This window comes from Trachemys scripta, chromosome 10 (genome assembly GCF_013100865.1).
Source record: "Trachemys scripta elegans isolate TJP31775 chromosome 10, CAS_Tse_1.0, whole genome shotgun sequence".
NCBI classification, from domain to species: Eukaryota; Metazoa; Chordata; order Testudines; family Emydidae; genus Trachemys; species Trachemys scripta.
Window position 1 is genome coordinate 49,885,031 of NC_048307.1, and position 20,897 is coordinate 49,905,927.

At 41.3% G+C, this 20,897-nt stretch overlaps 2 protein-coding genes across 3 annotated transcripts in view; one reads left to right on the top strand and one right to left on the bottom strand.

Moving 5' to 3' along the window:
- Positions 1 to 692: 692 nt before the first annotated feature.
- RCN2 (reticulocalbin 2) lies at positions 693 to 20,067 on the bottom strand. Of its 2 annotated transcripts, XM_034784770.1 has the most exons (9): positions 19,936 to 20,067; positions 14,359 to 14,680; positions 13,876 to 13,981; positions 11,460 to 11,656; positions 11,087 to 11,173; positions 9,339 to 9,452; positions 6,685 to 6,781; positions 4,112 to 4,254; positions 693 to 1,553 (listed from the first exon to the last, which is right to left on the bottom strand). In XM_034784770.1, the coding sequence occupies exons 2-9, from the start codon at positions 14,494 to 14,496 to the stop codon at positions 1,401 to 1,403; spliced, it is 1,035 nt and encodes a 344-aa protein (XP_034640661.1). In that variant the 5' UTR covers positions 14,497 to 14,680; positions 19,936 to 20,067; the 3' UTR covers positions 693 to 1,400. The 2 variants fall into 2 exon arrangements, with proteins under 2 accessions (XP_034640661.1, XP_034640660.1); XM_034784769.1 differs by lacking the exons at positions 11,087 to 11,173; positions 19,936 to 20,067 and having other exon boundaries at positions 14,359 to 14,659.
- Positions 19,325 to 20,897, top strand: part of SCAPER (S-phase cyclin A associated protein in the ER) — a gene marked incomplete in the record, with an annotated part of 368,987 nt that continues 367,414 nt past the window's right edge. Inside the window, 1 exon segment of the mRNA XM_034784768.1 lies at positions 19,325 to 19,479. Coding sequence (XP_034640659.1) covers positions 19,424 to 19,479 — 56 coding nt within the window.

A 20,897-nucleotide genomic window follows, 5' to 3' on the forward strand; every position in this document is an offset into this window, starting at 1 on the left:
TATTTAGAAAATACATTTTTTCCTTTAAAATTTTGTAATAATTAATGTTTCCACCACTCAGTTTTAAAAGGCTTTTTAACCTTTCTGGTACTTAGTCTTCAGCCTCAGTTTCAGATTACCACTGGAACTGAAAGCGAAGGGTGCTCACATTCTAATGCTATTCATGGGGTATTTCACCCCACCAAAATAAGGTATTAGATTATTACTCTAAAAATATTAGTGATAGGATTGTAGAATCAGTGCTTTCTTTCTAGTTCACTTTAGCCCAACATTCCATTTTTATAAAAAAAAAAAAAAACATTGTCCCATTCCATAATTCCAAGTTTTGTTCAGAAAAATGTCAAATGCATGGTTAGCTCTTCTTGAATCTTCTGTCAGGTATATAATGGCTGAGGATGCTACCTGATTTCTTGGATGGCGTTCCACAATATTGAAGATAATAGGAGAAATAAGGAGTTATGTTTATTATATCACATTTTTCTTAATTGGCATAGAAAAAAGGAACAGAGCATCACTTGATGTATAGCAGACACAGGAATACCACAGTTTTCACTGGCAATACTGTAAATGGATAAATTTTAATGTGTCATTGGATGGGGCACCTCTCATTATCCCTTAAAGCAACTACTGTAGTATATTTATTAGGTGATCACAGATTAGGAATAAGTTTAGAAAAGAAATATAGAAAGATGGAGCGTTTAACTGTTTTAATCTGACAAATGAAGAGGGTTCTGACACTGAAATACCACATGTACCTCTAATGATGTAGAATTATACATTAAAAATAATTACTATCTGTACAGATGCAAAAATATAAGGTTTTATATCATACAATTAACCCGCTATAGAAATCATTTAAAAATAAGCAGAAACCTCTTGAACAATTGAGGTATTAATCCTTTTGAATGTTCCTCCAAGGGTATTAAATAAAACATCTTTAATAGTGAACCTAAACATTGCTACTCTCCCACTCCCCACCATAACTTCTGAAAAACATTAACCACCTAAATAAATTATTAGTAATTTTTGCTTATCTCACACATTTTGCCTTTTTTCAGAATCATTAAGACTCTTCAAGTACGGTAGTACAACTCATTTCACAATACAGTACTAAACATATAGATTATTTAAGAATGTTTACTTTTTCAGATGCCAAAAATGTTAATGCTGCAATTCGAGGAATACTAAATATTTCAGATTAGTTCTGAAGGCTGAAAAGGCCTATGGAAACTTGCAAAAGTACTTAAGTAATTAAATTTAGAATGCAAAATACTTACACAAACACTAGTATTTTATAAATCACACAAAGTAAAACTTACAATGCAGCTTATAAATTTGAGTACCCTAAAGAAAAACTCCAGTTTAGGAACACAGAGGCAGCAAGATCACAAATGAGTAAACTAAAGTTCTTGATGGTAGAAACGTTCATCATGGAGCTGCCTGCCATAATCTGTTGCTTCACTTGTAAGGAACAAATCCTGGTTCTCAAGAATCTCTGCCTCAGAGAGCTTTTTATCATCATTCAAATCCATTTCTTCAATCAGATGAAGAGCCTTTAAAATAAATGGAACACAATCTGTTTTGTCCAGTAAGTTGATGCTTACATTTATAAATATGCTTTTAGCACGGATTTGTCTAATTCGTGCCATTAGTTTAAAGGGACTCTTGTGACACAAAATGTCTGTCACCTTTGAACCAAAAATCAACTCCCTTTGTATGTTTAAGGCACTGTCATTTTTCCCTCAATAGTCGAAACTGTACATTTAGAATACAGGTTTGTTTTCTCACAGTTCTTCTTCTGTCTTATAGCAAAGTGATAACGCTGAATGTCTAGCCTCACTCAATTCTACAGCAGCTTACCAATAACAAACAGGATCAAGCAGAAGATAGTATTAAAACAAACCTCCACAAGCAGCAAAAGACAACGAAGAATCTTACTGGAAGAGCAAGTTTCTTGTTTATTCCTCTGGTCAATGTATGTTACACATTCCCCTTTCTTTGCCAGATCCAGAAAATGAGTCTGTTACATCTCCTAACCACAGTGCTTCAGCAATAGGCAATTTTACTATTATCTCTGGAGGTCCCCAGTGTGTTGATTAAAATGGCTGCCATCACATAAGTGGGGCCTCCTCCAGGATTTGAACTCCTGGGATGCTTGTAATGAACTTGCAGAGGAAGTGTATAATCCATTGGTCAGCATGTGTCAAATGTCCACCTCTGTGCCTGATCCCCACAGGATGCACAGCTGTTACAACTCTCAGCTACAGAGCCTGGCTCTTTAGGTCAAGCTGTAGATACTCCTGTTTTCAGCTTTGGACATCCCTAGTTTGCTGGCCACACTTGCATATTTTCTTCTTTAATTCTGACCTAGTTTATGGTTTGCATAAGAAAGTTAAAAATCTCAGCGTCAAATATTTCTCCAATATTTGAAGATGGCTAGTTTTAAAATATCTGAGGTACAGAGCTGCAGCTGAATATTCTTTATATATTTGTGATCAGTTCAAAAAAAAAAAAGTTCTACTAAAGCAAAGGTTGAACTGTTAGTCTAAGGGGATTGAATGCGTGGGAGTTTGGTAATCTAGTGGTCAAGCAACAAGTCACTTGCAAATAGCAAAATGAAACCGCAGAACAACTTTCAAACTACATCCAATGACTCATTCAGTGTCACCGTCTCTCTAGTCTGAAGGCTCTAGATGAGCCCTTGGTACTGGAAAAGAAGAAAGGAACCATGGTACAAAAAATTTATTGAAATCCTTGCCAGGATGCAGCCTGAAAAATGCTATGGCCTCCTGGAAAATTAAGCTGTCAGCTTAATAAAAAAAAAAAATCAACTGGATAAGCAAAGAATTACTGAAAAGTTACAAGACAACACAGGATTTAAGGAAAGTACATGGAAAGACACAAAGCCAGTTATTCAGCAAGAATAATATGATCCTTGAAGAAAGAATGGAGCAGACTGAAAAATCAGATTTGGGCAAGTAATATCAGGATATTGGGGTTCTGCTGGCAAAGACTGATTGGACTTTTATCTTGCAGAAACGTTATTTCAACCATTTTGCACTTAACCTCAAAAAAGACCCGATACATTGAGAGCCAATACTGGACTCCTGGCCAAGTTTTTTTTCTCTCGTGACAATACAACAAAGATGTTAAGAGATGGCTTCAGTAACCATGCTTTCCAACACAGAGAACGTGCTATGACACAGAATGTGCTGTCTGTCTCTGAGACAAGAACAAAAGATGATCTAAATGTGAAGGGGAAACACATTCTTCCCTCCAATCTGAAATGTCAAATGATCTGATGCAGTCAAAAGAAGGAACATTTGGATAATTAATATAGTTATTGGGGAGAAAAGGGATAGGGAGAGTAGGTTTCTTCCTATCTGCTGTACTCAGCAATAGTGAGGACCGTTTACTAAAACAAACAATTTGGTTTTGGGACATTAGGTGCTTCAATTGTCTGCAGGAAAAAATAAGAGGAAGGAACAACAGCTAGACAAAGAATCCATTTAAACTCCTTATATCACATTACGCCTAATTCAACTGATTTAATTGTTTTAAATTTGGATTATGGTATACTTAGGTTCTGTTTTGATTTTATGTACATAGGTTTCTATTACCCAAGACACAAATGGCAGCAACTTATCCAGCTAGATGAAGGGTAGCAAGTTCTATCAGAAGAATGCATGTTATTGCCTCTGTATTAATATTTAATTTATTCATGTTATCCATCTAGTATTTTGGAAAGATTTATCATGGTTTTGATAAAAATACTGTATCTTCCATCAAGTCAGATTGACTATTTACCTTTGAGGAATGCGACTGTATTAATTTAATATTCTGACCAGCATTCATATAGTCCATAGGAATTCCAACTGCTGCACTATGCAACATTTTTGTAATAATCTTCATTCTTTATTAAAGTGAAAATCTTAATTTTATAAGAACGTTATGAAAAGTGTTATTAGATACTTTTCAGTTAATAAAATGTAAAATATACTTTTTTTGTACAATAGACTAAATTAACGCAGCATATATTTGGTCATTTTACACAATATTTTCAAGAAATTTCATTAAGTCTAAACAAAAGCCATGAACTCAAACCTCATACCTCCTCTTGTGCAATACCCTGATTATTAGGTACTACCCATGTCAGCAGTTCTTGAGGGTTGAGTTTTCCATCATTATCCTTGTCATAATCATTCACAAATCGATCCTTCTCGACAAGTATCCATTCTGGATCTTCATTTGCAGCTAAATAAAAAGTATTTTTCAAACTTTAAGACCATTCAGTATCTTCGAGACTGTTTTCACCTATTTTCTAATGCAAAAATTGACTAGGTTTAAGATTAAGCAATGTCACCAGAGCAAGCATTACAGATCTTTCTCATTGAATTAAATCAACAAAACTGTTTCCTATAGATGTAAACAGAATTAAAAACAAAGCTTACAGTAATGGAACTTTAAGGTTGCAAACTTAAAATTAAAGTCAAGAAATGTAATGAAGGATACAATCAACTCAATCATCACACTTTGAAACAAAAGTGTTTTAGTTAAAATTGTAATACTGCTTAATCTAACTGAAATAGGAGAAAGGTGTTTTACTTTGTGTATTTGGCAACCTTTCTCTGCCTCTTCAATAAATTTATTTAAAAGAGTAACCATTTGTCAGGCAATTTTTTTCCTGGTAACAAATGTTACAGTGAAGCATTAGCTGACACCTTATGAAACCTCATCAAAAGTAGTTGACATCATACAGAAGACTGAAAAAACAATCAATTCAAAAATAGATCTGTTTCCACTGTATATAAGGCATGGGTGAGGTCTCTTTCCTTGTTCCTCATTAAAAAGGATGTCTGTATGCAAACAGGCTCTCTCAGCAGCCCCTGCTGCTGAAGTCAAACTTGCATCATAACTGGGTGCTGCAGAAATAGACTCTTCAGGTGGGGCAGGCTAAAATTATGAAATGATCAACAGGTTGCCTACCTACTTTATATCAATCATTTTGGCAGAATTTAAGTTTTGCTTGAAAACTAGCCATTTAAAAAAAAAAAAAAGTAGTTCCCGGCACTAATAGCTGCTTCGGAGTCACCCCTGACAATTAGTGGTTTTATAACCACTTAAAAAAAAAGTGTTTTTCTCCTCCCTGTAAGCATCAGAAATGCCTCCCTCACCCTATAACTTCAGAGGTAGAGAGGTTGAGTCTCGGACAGCAAGGAAAGGAAGCCCCTTTAAGGATTCCAAGCACACCCCTCCTCTTTCCTCAGGATCGTGCGAAATTCATGTAGCAAGGGATGGCAGGGAAGAGAAGTATTCCTAGCTGATTGACTGGATTCACTAGCCCCTGTACACCTAAATGGCATAAGCCTTTTCTTATGCACCCAGGGAGTTACAACTCTCCCCTTCCCCACTCCACTGGGATTAGAATAGGTCTGGTGTTTCTGGCCCTTATTGTAAGCATCATGCTAGTTGTCTTATTGAGGCTGGGAAGGAATTTCCCTCACTGCCAGATTGGCATTGGGTTTTTTCCCCCATCTTCCCGAAAGCAGCTCTGAGACCTGGTGGGTAAAATGTTCATGTTGTTTCAACTTGGCAGTCAGTCAGTGCAGGTACATTTTAAATACAGGTCCAGCTTCCCAATAAACCATAATGGAGCAGGATTAGGGGAGGGCATCCACTGGAGAAAGCAGATGGGAAGCCTAGTGTCTGGTAAAGTGAGGGTCCACTCTCTTTTCCCTACACCATTAATCCTTGTGAAGGGGTCCCCACAACGATGGAGGCTTACAACAGTCCTCCCCAAGTGGTACGGATTATGGAAGGAAGGTTGACCTTGAGTTATTACTGGACAGTCTCCCAGATGTATTCTATTAATAATGCTGCAGCCTAGTTTTACTACATCCCTGGTGTCTTGTATTCCTATAACACCCAGGACAATGGCAAGAGAAAATTATTATTACTGGGAAAAAGACAATACACTAACTGCTATCAAACACATACACAAATTAGAGTAAAAGAAGCTAAAATGGTGTACTCTTGCTAGGCTCATGTTTGTACTATGTTTTTTAAATGAGTGTCAAGGGTACCTAGAGCCTTTAGCGTATTCTTTTGGTTTTTAAACTCCTAACCCAGGGGTGGCCAACCTGAGCGTGAGAAGGAGACAGAATTTACCAATGTACATTGCCAAAGAGCCACAGTAATATGTCAGCAGCCCCCCCATGCCCCCCATCAGCTCCTCCCACCCCTGCTCCCTGTGCCTCCCAGCCACCAGCAGCCCCACCGATCAGCACCTCCCCCTCCCTGCACCTCCCGCTCAGCTGTTTCATGGCGTGCAGGAGGCTCGGGGGGAGCAGGGGAAGGGGTAGAAGCGAGGGCACGGCAGACTCAGGGGAGGGGGCGGGAAGGGGTGGAATGGGGGCAGGGCCTGTGGCAGAGCCAGGGGTTGAGCAGTGAGCACCTCCGGCACATTGGAAAGTTGGCACCTGTAGCTCCAGCCCCAGAGTTGGTGCCTATACAAGGAGCTGCATATTAACTTCTGAAGACCTGTATGTGGCTCTGGAGCCACAGGTTGGCCACCCCTGTCCTAACTAAACAACCACCACACCTTAGAAAGCACAAAGAAGCTTCTTTGTTCATTTCCCGCCCTCTCCCCTCCCCCTGTCCCCCTCCCCCCCTCATTTTACTTACTTGGATCTCTTCTGTAGTCACCAAGGAACTCTTCCAGGCTCACAAGTCCATCACCATTTTTATCATGTTCTTCTAAAGCCTCCTGAATGACAAATTCCTTTTGTGTGCATATGTATATGTGAAAGAAACATTAGCTGGTAAAAACTTAGCATTAAGAAAAACAGCAATATATCATTCTAGAGGACTAAAAGAATATATCCCATATTCTAAACACTTATTGGTTTCAAACAAATTTCTCTTTCAGTGTAGAATAGTGTAACAATTAAAACAGCCACAAGTCCAGTCCTGGAGGGAAATAAGTCCAGACTGCATATTCATTTGATTTTTAATTCAATCACATTTTACTGAAATCAAATCTGAATGCGATGCTTGGATTTGAAATCCTGGAATTGAATGCAAGGCAATAGATATGTATATGAAATATAAATTTAAAAAGGGGCACTGCCACCTATTTAAACAAAATGGATCACTTTTCTCTATTACTTCCAATTTGGTAAATACTTTTTGATAGTAAAATTATTAGGGAAACATTTTTAAAATTATCTGCCTTTGACACTATATTTTCCAATGGAGTTAAAGTCAATGCGCCTGCTTGTCTAGTTTTACCATGCCTTGTTTGTTCACCAATATTAGCAATCATGTCACACAAACTGATGCCAGGTTTGCTTTGTGCTCCCTCTGGTGGCTGGCTCTGCAGCAGCAAAGAACTAAACATTACAGGTTCTATAGAGGAAAGAAGCTATTTCTTTTCAATTTCTTGGCAAGAAAGTATTAAAACAAACCCCCCAGCATATTTAAATTAAAGAATTATAGACCTCAGACTATAAAGAGGCACTTTAAAAATCATACTTGTGAGTGAAAATGTTTCATCTATCTGTATAATTACTTAAAATTACTACACGTCTACCCAAATATAACGCTGTCCTCGGGAGCCAAAAAAATCTTACCGCGTTATAGGTGAAACCGCGTTATATCGAACTTGCTTTGCTCCATCGGGGTGCACAGCCTCCCCCTCCCCCTCCCCCCCCGGAGCACTGCTTTACTGCGTTATATCCGAATTCATGTTATATTGGGTCGCGTTATATCAGGGTAGAGGTGTATAACTGAAAGATTAGGATTTTTTTTTCTCATTTTATTCAAAATGCTCTCAAAAGAAACAGTTTCACTGTTGTGCACATAGCCAGTTTTACCGTTTGTATGAATCTTTCATACAGCAATAAGGGAAAGGAAAATATTTTTAAAAAATAAGAAAATATGATTGTGAAACCACAAAAGTTAGCATGGAGATACAGGGGCTAGTGTGTTAGCTGAAATTTTTAAACTCTTTGAAACTGATAAGAATTCAAGTTGACAGGATCTCTTTAAAAGTAGATCAAAATTAACTTAGATAATTTAAGTAATTTTTTAAACAAAAGCATCAAAGGTACATAAGCAATGCATCCTCCATCTTGAAACTAAGAACTCACTTCTAATTTAAAACTGTTTTACTAAGCTAGGAAATCTCACATTCTCACTCAGGCCAGTCAACCAAATCCAGTCAATTCAAGTGAATGAAATTAACTTACTAATCTACGTTTAGAACTCTTAGGACTTTCCAGAGAAGTAGATACTAGTACAGACCTGTACTAGCTTATTTTGATTCTCTGGTTCTATCCCAGATGCTATGTTCACCTACAGTCTGCTAGTGTTAGTGATGATGTTCATAAAATTGATGAACAAATGCAAATAACTAAACTCCACAATAAATATATATAGTGCACGAACAAGTAGGGCTTAATTTTAAGACTTTGTGGCTACAAAATAAAATTGGGACAGCTGTATTGAATTAGCCTGAGCATATCTTTTGACAAGTGACTGAACAATTTTTCCCAGCCTGGCTGGTGCATAACTGGTCTATCATCTTACGCGGGGGTTCTGTTCCGCGGTTAGCGCGTAAAGCGAAAACCGCGTAAAGTCAAAATTACATTGAGTTCAATGGCGGGCAGAATCGCCCGCACTACAGGTACAGTATTAAAATTGTTATTTTTCTCTTTTTTTGTTTTTGCCGACCCCGTAAAGCTGAAATCGCGCATGTTAAATGCACGTAAGATGTGACAGACCTGTACAGCAATGAAGCTGAAATCGTTTCTGCTACATTTGCATGCAGACTCATTTTTAAAAATCACAGTAATTTATGCCCTCTCATCTCACCTAACATCAAACCTGAAGGCTTATCTGTAGTCAGAAAAGTGACTTTCTGCATCCCTTTTAGAGGGCTGAGTATTCCCTTCACTTAATCTTTTCCCATGCCAAAGGCTTCTTCTTAAGATGATTTATATCTTTCTGATGGGGACTCTTTTCCAAGCTAGACCTGACTCCCTCATCATAAAACAGAACGCTCTACTGCACTACTCCCAACCTAAGGGGAGAATCATCTAAACCCACCTCTCGTATGACAATTTAAAGCATCTCCACTACTCTACTGGGTAAACTCCTGAACCCCAAGACTGAGGACTAAGAAAGTTGCACATCATATATGTATGTTCTTCAAGAGAAAGGAATAGTAGTTGTTCACAGGCAAGTTTTCCAAGGTTCGTTTGACTAAGACAACCATTAAAAGGTGCAGCCTTGATCCACATTAACCTTTAGAACAAATGATTTTCCCTAAGTCTTACCGTCATATACTCAGCTTCTTCGGGATGCTCAAAAGCAATAAATTCATTCAGATTCAGACCAGGAACTTCATCTCTATTGGCTTTTTCAAACCGCTTCTTGTCCTTTAAATGAAGCTTAAAAAAAAGTTTTCAGAAAACAGACTTGATTCGATCACTTAATGAAGCAGAACAATATCTATAGCAACTGGTTTACAGGATTACAGCTAGAAAACACAGTATTACCGCGTTTCACATATGGGTATAATAGAACCTGTTATGTTTACACTAATACAGCTCATGCAGAGATAAAAGAGCAGTGCTCTTGGTTAAGGTAATTTGTTACAAGTATGCATATTGAAACTTGCTACTTTTAGACTCCAAGGGAAGATCTTAACACAGGTTCCTGGCCCAAGACCTCAAATGAAAAAGAGGTAGTGTGACCAGACCAAGCAGCAGGTGTATTCTTCACCCACATTACTCCTCCAAAATTCACCAATCCAACCACAAACACTAATCCAAATCATGGCTAGCTGCATAAATTGAGCCCCAGATTACCGAGGGTCGTACAATAATTATGTCAAGTAAGTGCTACCACAATACAAATAAATAAAGAACAGATGGGTACAGTACATAATTAGCATTGTAAAGAAATGAAACAGTGGTCAAAACTTTGGGGGACCAGTTAAAAATTAAAAGTGTATTGCGTGTAGAAAGATTTTGAGTTGTATTTAAAAGGGAGAGGGAATCCATGAAGGTCAGGGCGGGGAGCAGACATTTTCCCAGGCTGATGATGCAGCAAAATATAAACCAAATGTGGGAAATGAGAGGGGAGACTCACAGGTTAGCCTTGGAAGAGCACATGTGGAGAGAAATGGATAAAACTGTGGCCCGGAAAGGTCTTGTAGTCTAAAGGATTGTCCACACTAGGGAATTTTTCAGATTTCCCAGCCACCATGAGAACTGTAATGTAGACAGGGCTTTGGCTGTTGCCACTTTTTAACACCATGCTATCTAACCTTGCTGGGAGCAAGTCTAATTAACATTTTGCAGTCAACAGTGTCAGCAGCCTTTCTGTACTAACATGGCTTACAGCAGTTTAGCAGATTTATGGAAAAATGAATTGGCTGAAGGGTACAACAGCTCTACACTCTCTCTCTATCAGAATGCACCAAAACAATAGGTGGTATAGGCCTGATTCAGGAAAGCACTTAAGCATCTGCTAAAGTACTTTACTGGACTGGACCAATAATGAGCAATTCTCTGCTAAATAAATTAACAATGCAACAGATTTAGTCATTTCATTGGATAGAACAGAAGTAAGCTCCTTGTTATAGAATCTTGCTTCGGGATAAGGTCAGCAACTTTGACAAATTGCTATAGAAATGGCAAAGCAAAAGGGAGACATAATGTAGCATTTATCTTGTGACATTCTGTTCTATTGCCATTATCTCTTCAAATAGTTTACAGGACAAAACATAAACACATGTATCTATGATTTTATAAACTGGATTATTCATTTTTATAGCACCCATCACCATAATACCTGAGCCATGGACAAGGTTCCTTTTGACAATATTTTGTATTTTTTCCCCTTTTAGCTTACTGGGCCAGGAGATATACTGAAGTGAATAGTATTCTCATAACAGCAGAATTCAGGAAAGGATATGAACTCATACTTGGCTTATGCCCTAAACTATAATTAATGGGGGCTAGGAAGAAGATTTTCCTATGAGGTTATTCCATAGTTGCTTACTACAGGTATCTTGTACCTTCCTCTGAAGCAGCTGGTACTGGCGACCATCAGAGAGAGGATAGCGACTAGATGGGTCATTGGTCTGATCCAGTACGTTTCCATCCTACATTGTCAAGAGAGGGACCAACTGAGGTGTGGCTTCTAGGATTCCATTACCAATATATTAGTACCCTACTCAACTCTTAAATGTGGCTTGTTCTGTCATTCATTTTGTTAGTAGGAACTTCAATATTTTGTTATTACCTTTTAACTACTGAGCAAGTCCAGACAGCTGAAAATGTTCAGTATGTTTGCCAGCTCTGACTGTGTTTAAGAATAAAATGACTAAAGAATCCAACACCACTGCCATTTGCCAATGCTTTGTGAAAGCTGGTGTTTGAGTATCTTACCTGTCTAAATGATTCTTCTTCTTGATCTTCCAGGACAGTATTCTCATCAAAGTCAATTAGACGATCATACATTTGAATGTTGTACTCCTCCCAAGATACTAATCCATCACCATCTTTATCATATTCACCAAACTGTTGTTTAGCCTCTTGCGTAACATAATGCTTAAACGATTGCTGGATCCATGAACTTAGTTCATCTGTGGAAATGCCACATAATGCAATTAAATCTTTAAATGTAACCTTTTTTTTATTTAAAAAGCAATTACAGTAAGTGTTGCATTTTCTACATTCCTAAACAGTATAAAGAAGGTCTCTTCATATTCAAACAGTGGAAGATTTTACTTGTTAAAATAAACACATGCAATCACGTAACCGGGGCTTCAGTTGTGCCCCAGGAATCCACTTTCTATAGGATATTCCTGTTTTTTATGCCAGCCAAGAAAGAGAACCAACCAGAGCTAAAATCATATGTTATTCCCATGTAGCAGTATTTTCTCCATTAATGTTTATTAGTAACATGAAACTAATTACCATCATGATGCCCATTTCAAATTGTTTACAGGGCTAGAGAAATAAATGAGAAACAGCATAGTTTAACCTCAATCTGTGGGTACAAAAGGCATACTGTCTAAAGACAATTTTCTGCAAAACGAAATTCCACTATTTTAAAAAGTATTCAATATACCAGATTTCTGCATTCTGAAAAGTGTGACAGGCACAAATTATAAATAAGTACAATACATACAGCTACATAAATCCATCAATATCCCCTAAAGTTAATTATCCAAAAGAAAATACTACCTAAGGATTTCCACTTAAAATGAGCCCCAACTGGGCCTTATAAATTTTGGAGTAGACATTAAGCTTTGTTTTTCAAGGAAATATAGCAACTAAAAGAAAAACGCCACCAAGATTTAGCCAATTGGCCAGTTCTTCCTCTTATACTTAGATGTCTTAACCACCCAATTAAAATGATTATTTCCCAAGATTGTATTTTCAATATATTAAAAATGCATACGTGTGCGCGCACGCACACACCCCCCTTCCTATTATTAGAAAAAGAATCTCTAGTCAAAACCATTAAATTCCAGTGCAATTCTGAAAAGTGACAAATATAGGAATGGCACCTTTTTATTCAACTGATCTGCACTCCCACCATTTCACAGCAGTCTCTTATGCTAAAATAAGTTTGTGTTCTGTATTGCTAAAAGGAATAAAGTAACTAATACAATTTACAGGGGGGCCCTGTGAAGCTAAGTTGCTCAGCCTTTGGCTTCAACCCTGGGTGGCAGGGCTCAGGGTCCGGGGCATCAGCCCTGTGTGGCACCCTTGGCCCCAGTGAGTCTAATGCCAACCTTGCTTGGTGGACCCCCAGGGGCCCTGGGCCCCTTGTTGAGAATTGGTGCTGTAGAAGGAATTGATTCTAACTCTCTCTCTTAAGCACAGTGTTTACTATGAAGGGGTAACAGGAGTAAAAAGCAGAAACATCTTATTTTTGCACTGAAAGAATCAGATAGGACTGTGGATACAGACGACAGTTATTTTGCAATCTAGAACTTCAACTTTGACATAAATTTAACAGTAGATACAGTAATACAAGAATACTGCACAGGTTCAAGGGAGACATGTTGTAGGGACTGACAAGTTTAGACACCTAGTAGATAAAGAACTGATCTTACCAATGGGGGCAGATAGAAAAGAAGTGGGGAGAATCCCCATAGTGAAAACTCCCTCTTCCTAACACACTCTAGCTAGTATATGTTTGATATACATGCAGCTGCCCCCTTCTGACAACTACAAGTGAGAAAGAGTAAACTCTCACACCAGAACTTTTTGACTATGTATCTGCTACCTGTCCCTTCATCTCCACATTTTGAGTTTTCCTCTCCTGTTAGCAGCTCCATTGCTTGCCTTTCCTGCTTCTTATAGCTTTCCGGAGTAGCAGAGTGAAATCAACATGTTAACTTTAATGCTTAGCCACAGCAGAGGAACAGTGAATTTGACCAGTCACTTGTTACTATCTCTCTGCAATAGCTTCACAAAGCTATGAGCAGCAACAGACACACACAACAGTGTCTGCAGACAAAGAAAGACATAGCTACACTACTGGGTTTGCAACTCAAGATTTTTAAGTAGATGTCTACCCCGATATAACGCTGTCCTCAGGAGCCAAAAAAATCTTATAGTGTTATATGTGAAACCGCGTTACATCGAACTTGCTTTGATCCGCCGTAGTGCGCAGCCTCCCCTCCCCCCTGCCCCGGAGCACTGCTTTACTGCGTTATATCCGAATTTGTGTTATATTAGGTCGCGTTATATCAGGGTAGAGGTGTATCACGCTGCACTATTTTCTCACCCCTACCCACTATGTAAGTGAGTTTTTTCCAGTGACACAAAATCTGTGTGCAGCCCCTACCATCAGTAAGGAATCCATTGGAGTCCAAGTCAATTTTCTTTATGATGGCCTTCAGTCTCTTTTGCTGTTCCTCTGGACTGAGTTTAGTATATTCCTCCGCTTCATCCTTTGGAAGGAGAAAAAAGCCAAACAGAACTAACACAAAAGTCTGATACAGCCCTGCCACTTCTGAGCAGAAGAGCAAATTAAAATCTCTCTTCCCCACAAAAAAATAAATCACACAGCAACCTGCGTTCATTTAAAAAAAAAAGTGGGGGACACATCCCAACGGGGTGGGTGGGGGTCATCGTTCAGCAGCGTTCACAGCCTCCCGGGCTGGGAGACAGGCTGCTGCAGCTCTCGAAGTCTACCGAGGCTTAGCACCCCGAGCCCAGGGTCATCGCCCGGCGCCCCCTGGCTGGGGACTGTCTCCTAGCCTCCAGGAACAGCAGGAAGCTCCCCGCCCACCAATGCGAGTCTAAGGGGGCCTCCCGGGCCGCTCACCTGGCCTCCGAGCAGCGCCTCCCGGTCGTAGTCGGCCCGGTGCTCGCCGTCGACGTAGTGCTGGTCGCTGGGTCCCCCACACGCAGCGCCCAGCACTCCGAGCACCAGGCCCAGCCACAGCAGCGGCGGGGGCCGCATCGCGCCCGCGGCCCCGCCGAAGGAGGAGCGGAGCTGGCGGCGGCGCTGCAGCTGTCCGCCCAGTCTGGCTGGCTCGACAAGCTGGGACCAGAAGGCTGGTGGGGGCCACCCGGTTGGCGGCTCGCTCTGCGGAGACGTGGCTGCAGAGCCGGACACAGCGCCCCGCACCGGCTGCGAGCAGCCTCTGCAGGGAGAGAGGGGCTGTGAACGGGGCCGAGCTATAACGAGGCCCAGCGACCCCAGGCCCCGCTTGGCTCATAGCGACTTGGGTTCCTCCTCCCCCACCTACGCTGAGGGAGTCCTGCCCGAGTCACAGCTCTCTAACCACTAGCACCTACTCCCATGCTGAGCTGGGAAGAGGACCCATGATTCTTGATGCCCAGTCCCCTGTTCTAACCACTAGCCCACGCTCAGCCTGGAACCGAACCCAAGAGCCAGGACTCTGATGGGTTAGGGCCATGTCATTGCCATTCAACATCCTCCTTCCCACCAGAGCTCCTTAACTTACTATACCATTTAAAAGGGAAAAAATACAATGATCTCCTGGACCCTGGGCTCACCGCCCCCCCCCCCCCATTGGCCCTGGCTCCCACTTCCTCCCCCATCCATCTTGCCCATCACCTCTGGCCCCCACTGTCTCCCTAACCCCTGCCTATCCAGGGCTTAATTTGTCCCCTGGCTTGCCATGGCTGTGACACTTGCATGACAAGTCTTCTGTGAAAATTGATATTTGTACCGTTGGTAATATCACTTTTCACAGCCTCACAGCTAGCTAGTAGGTCTGCTATGAAAAGTGATATTAACAAACATACAAATATCAGTTTTCGCAGCACCAGACTTACTAGCAAGTCTTTTTTTTTTTAAAGGACAACCAAAACCAAAAGAAACAACAACAACAAGATATAAGAACGTGCAAAGCACCTTATTCGTGTTTCTATTCTGTTTAGGTCCAGTAAAGAATAGAGAACTGTACATTATTATTATTATTGAGTCTGCAATAAAACTCTATATAAATAAAGTATAATGATTTGGACATGCAGATGTGCATATTTATTTCCTATCCTATCCCCTAGAACTGGAAGGGACCTTGAAAGGTCATCGAGTCCAGCCCCCTACCTTCACTAGCAGGACCAAGTACTGATTTTGCCCCAGATACTTAAGTGGCTCCCTCAAGGATTGCGCTCACAACCCTGGGGTTAGCAGGACAATGCTCAAACCACTGAGCTAGTTTTTCCTAAAGTTCATTAAGTATTTTAAGAAAATTTGTCATAGTGGCCACCAGCAAGAGTTGGTGGCCACACTTTGAGGCCACCAACATTTTTATTGTGAGAACCCTGGAAGGTTTACTTAGTCCAGCCTCTCAAGGTTCCTTCCAGCCTTACAATTCTGTGGTTCAAAGAAAAGGATAAGTCCTGTAACTGTTCACGGTTTCAGAAAAAAAAATAAAACTTGGTCAGTTTCTGTACTGGTGCTGACCATAATTTGTCTTTGCACTTTCAGCTAAACTGTTTTCAGACCAGTTGAGCTGTACCCACTGCTAACACCCAACAACAACAAAGCAAAGCATCTTTGCAGCATGTTTTAAGAGCTGTCAGGTGTGCCACATACATCTCATGGTCCACAACTATTATAATAGATTTCCCAAATAACATTAATTCAGAGAAGATGTGTTACATGCAAGCTTATTTGCAATGTGGTCATGCATTGAGATGTCCAAAGATAGGACAAAGGATAGGGAGGAAATATGATTACAGGGATAATAAAACAGAACACAAAAATGGTATATACTATATATTAGGCAAAAAAGTACAGTTCATCAATAACACTTTCCAAGAGGGAAAACATAGGAAAGCATATTCTTCTCTTGATAATTTGCCTGTGTCAAAGTGTTTCTTAACATTCTTAATTAGTTCTACAATAACATTTAAAGTCATTCTGCTGGGGTCAAGACGCTCCCATAATCTTGATAATTTTAGAATTAGAAATTGTACCACAGGAAAAAAAAAAGTTCTTGCCCTCTGTATTTCTGGAATTTTCTGATCAAACACCTGTGCCCTCAGATGAGGATCTACAAGGGATCAGTCCTTCATAAAGCTCTCTAAATTTTTACTGCTTAGTTTGCCTGATAATCATTTTAATATCCATGTCAGAACCTATCAGTTCTCTGATCTGAATCATTTTTGATTTTACTGCTTTGTTCATCAATGCCAGCAGTTAGGACTATGATAATGACATATTTCCCCCACCCTATGGTTTCATTATTTGGAGCTGCTCTTTTAATTGCAAAGAAATTCTTTTTAGGAAGTTGTGTTCCAAACAGATTTTTGACTGAGTTGGAATTTTTTTTTTGCCCCACTTTCTAATAACTGTACTAAATCTATAGTTTCTTTTGTTCTCTGAGTGCTTTGCAAACCTGAATCTTTTTCTGTTTAATTGTTAGCATGACAGCAGATGCCCAGCAACAAAGCCAACAAAATATTAACAATCATCTTGAACAGGAAACATTGTCTGTTCAGTTGTTTTTAACTAGAACTTTGACATTTCTAAATTTTAATTTTGCTGCTTTTCAGCTAACAATTATTGTACCTTGATTTTCTGTTATTTTCTATTATACATATCATTTTGTATTATTTCACTGTCAGAATAATGTAAACGGAGCAACAAGTCTGTGATAATTATAAAGAGCATAGTCTTACACTGTTCAAATATGAAGTATATGGATTTCAAAATAGTGATAATTTACTGAGTATCATTTACATTGCGTTCTGAGTGTCGTTCTAAATGACGCCAATAATAAATAATAATTTATAACACCCTTCATTACGAAGGATTCAAGAGTGTTTTCGAAACTTAAGACACTACAGACCTGATTTTCCACTGCTTTACACTTAGTATAGCCATTTACACCTGGATGAACTGGTTATAAAATGCTACCATTCTGATTTGATATCACATACTGGTACTATATATCAATTCAGAATGATAGCATTTGGTATCACATGCTCAGGCAAGATACTAGGGAGGAGTGTACAGAGGCAGATGAACTGAGATGTGGCAGCACACAAGTCACAGCCATTTTGGGGTGTGGCAGAGGGGATGGGGAAGAAAACAGAAACATGGTTGTTTTCAGTTGTAGGGTATTGGGGACAGTGCACATATGTGTCCACACCCATGTGTGGCGGCAGTGTTAACATACAACTATGACTGCGCTGAGGCATAGTGAAGGGAAGCATGCAGATGTGGCATGTCAGGCATGACAATGGTGTAGTGTAAAGACATAACTATGCTCAGATGTGGCAGTGAGGGGAGAGGAGGAATGCACAGACATGACTGTGCTGGGGATATGGTAGCATGGCTAGGTGTGTTAGGTGGCAAGGTGCAGATGTGGCTGTAAGAAGGCAAGGCATGATGGAATGGTAAAACTGTATTATAATGTTGAACCACAAGATGGGATCGTGTATGACATAGCTTACTTGAGCTGGTAACAGCTGTACCTGGCAGTGCATTAAAGCGTCTGAAAGAGAATACATCTCTTGGTATCTCCCTGATGGAAGTTCTGTAGCCAGTCCAAATCCGGTACAGAAGCCTGACCTACTAGTAGGAGGCAGCCTTGTAACCTCCTGTGTACAAGGAGTACACATGACACAGGGAATGCAGACATAACAGTTGAGGGCAAGGGCAGAGAGAGCATACAGATGTGGGTCATGGGTGTTCTCAGACATGGCCATGGGGGAGTGGACAGACATGGCCATGCTCAGGCATTGCCATCAGGGCCGCCCAGAGGATTCAGGGGGCCTGGGGCAAAGCAATTTCGGGGGCCCCTTCCATAAAAAAAACTTGCATTACTATAGAATACTATATTCTTGGGGGTGCCCTGCGGGACCCAGGGCCAATTGCTGCACTTGCGCACCCTCCCCCCCCGGGCAGCCCTGATTGCCATAGGAAAGGCAAATAGACATGACTGTGCTCAGGCATGGCAGAATGGGAACATACAGACATGGTTGTTGTCAATTGTGGCAATGTGGAGGATGCACATGTGACCATGGGATATGGAGAGTGCATTTAAAATAGTATTTTACTGTTACTCTTTTGTGTCCCCACACTAGTGCTGTGTGACACGCTGAGACATCTACACTGTACCTAGTGATAATAAACCTTGTTATGATTATTATGCATGAATTAATACAAATATATTTGCATAATTTATTTCACTGTTTTTTTCCTGCCTTCAGTTTCCTCAGGGATGGGGAAAGTGGAAGATTCTGTCACTCTTATAGGTGCGAGATCGCACCTGAGGCCTAAAAACCATGTGTACGCAATACATAATTTCTGATTGAGGAGAGCCACAGTCACGTCCCTGCCCCGTGCCTCAGTTTCCCCATCTAAAAAATGGGGATGCATTGTCATTAGTTCCTTTATCTACTCTATTGCTTTGAAATCACAGCTGACAGTCACTATTAAAGAGCTAGATATTATTATTATCTAGGCATTGCCTTGATGTGTGCCTTGAATACCCCAGCCCTGGGGAGGGAAGGACTGAGATGTACCACACAAGCCCCTCTAAAACCCGCACTCTGGTCTGGCAATCACAGCAGATGGATGACGCCTTTTTACCCTGCCCCTCTCTATGCCAGGTTTCCACCCCCCTCTGCCACTCTTCCATCAGAGTCCATTTACCCTTTCTCCCCATCTCCTGCACCCTGTCCCCAGTGCTGCCTATCTGCTCCTCCCCTGCTTTGGACTCCTTTTGCCTCCTGCACAAACCCTGACCATCTCCCGCCCGCCCCCCAGCAGGTACTGGTGGCAACGAAGGTAGGGCAGCGCCTTCGCCGGCTCGTACTGAGCACGCGCAGGCGGCTCCGGCATGTTCCGGCAAGCTGTGACGGGAGGCCGTTCCTGACACTGCACCGGCCACTGGCGGGATGAGATGACATCAGCTCGGCGGGACGCGCGCAGGCGGGACAACGCAGCAAAGAGGAGAGTGTAAGTGTGGGTCGCTTATTGCGCTCCGCGGAGTAAAGGGGAGGGGCAACTTGCTGAGCCTGGGGGGACAACAAGATGGCGGCTGGCCGGCTCCGTTCCTCTGCCGGAGCCGGCTGCCCCGCTCCACCAAGGCGGGCGGGGCGATGGGCCTCTCTCCCCAGCGCTGGGGGCAGCACCTGGGGGGTTCGACAGACAAGGGGTAGCTGGCAGCCTGACACCTGGCTCTGCTGCTGGGAGGGGATGTGGGGCTGCCGCTCATAGGCTGCTGTGGGGCCCCTGCACACAGGGAGGGGAGCGGGCCCGCCCTATAAACTCCTCTACGAGAGACCCTCCCCAAAGCCACGCTCCTACGCAGCGGTCTCTTGGATGGCAGGGGGCTGGGCTGTGATGGGGGGCTCCTGAGTGCGGAGGAGAGAGCTCTGCTCAGTGCTTGGGACCCCTTTTCTTAGCACTTACCGTGAAGCGAACTTCCCTCGGTTGTTTGGGCTTGGAAAAAATAATTTATCCAGTTGCAAAAATGGTATGTAAATATCTACCACTGGTGTCTGGTAAACGTGATTAGTCTTGTTCAGAGGGCAGCTGGAACCCGGTTATCGATCAAAAGACTTTACCGGTGTTAGGCAGGAGCCACCATGAACTCTTACTTGATCATGTGGGAATTCAGTCTAACCCTCCAAGTACATCTTTAGAACAGCTGCTGTAATTTACGAGTTGATCCAAATCCCAGACTTGTCATCAGCCTAAATTCTGTGGCTGTTCAGTGCACACCAGTTCTGGCATACCGGGCACCAGCTGAATCTTATAGTTAAAGGGGTGCAGTCAATTTAAAATAAATACTTCTGTTTCTTTCTTACTAGAGTTACAAGGAACACCTGAGATTATTATACCTGAAAGAGATAGGGGGAAGATTCCTTTGCTTCCTTTATGTATTTAATGTATAGTCATTTTCCCTGTTTCTGCTTATGTCCCCTCATTTTGTTTTGTGAAAGACCTACATGCAGGTAAGGGAGAAAGGATAACTTGATTGTAAAATCTCAAAAATTGGCAGAAGGGACTTGAGCAAGAGTATTATTGGAAACTACTTAAAACTTTAACTGATTAGGTTCTAAATTGATACTGTCACTTTTTAATGGATGAGAACGGTTGCATCCGAAGAAGTGAGGTTTTTACTCACGAAAGCTTATGCCCAAATAAATCTGTTAGTCTTTAAGGTGCCACCAGACTCTTTGTAGTTTTTGGAGAACGGCTACAGAAATTCTGTTCGATATCTTCAATGATTTAGATAATGGCATAGAGCAGGGGTCGGCAACCTCTGGCACGTGGCTCGCCAGGGTAAGCACCCTGGCGGGCCGGGCCAGTTTGTTTGTCTGCCGCGTCGGCAGGTTCGTCCGATCGCGGCTCCCACTGGCCGCGGTTCG

Bases quoted from the DNA above. Each gene is read 5' to 3' on its own strand.
- RCN2 (XM_034784770.1), bottom strand. From the start codon at position 14,496: ATGCGGCCCCCGCCGCTGCTGTGGCTGGGCCTGGTGCTCGGAGTGCTG. The intron at 11,657-13,875 runs GTAGGGGCTGCA...GCATTTCCACAG, and splicing joins CAATGGATTCCTTACTGATG to ATGAACTAAGTTCATGGATC. The intron at 4,255-6,684 runs GTAAGTAAAATG...CTTTTTATTTAG, and splicing joins TGACTACAGAAGAGATCCAA to CTGCAAATGAAGATCCAGAA.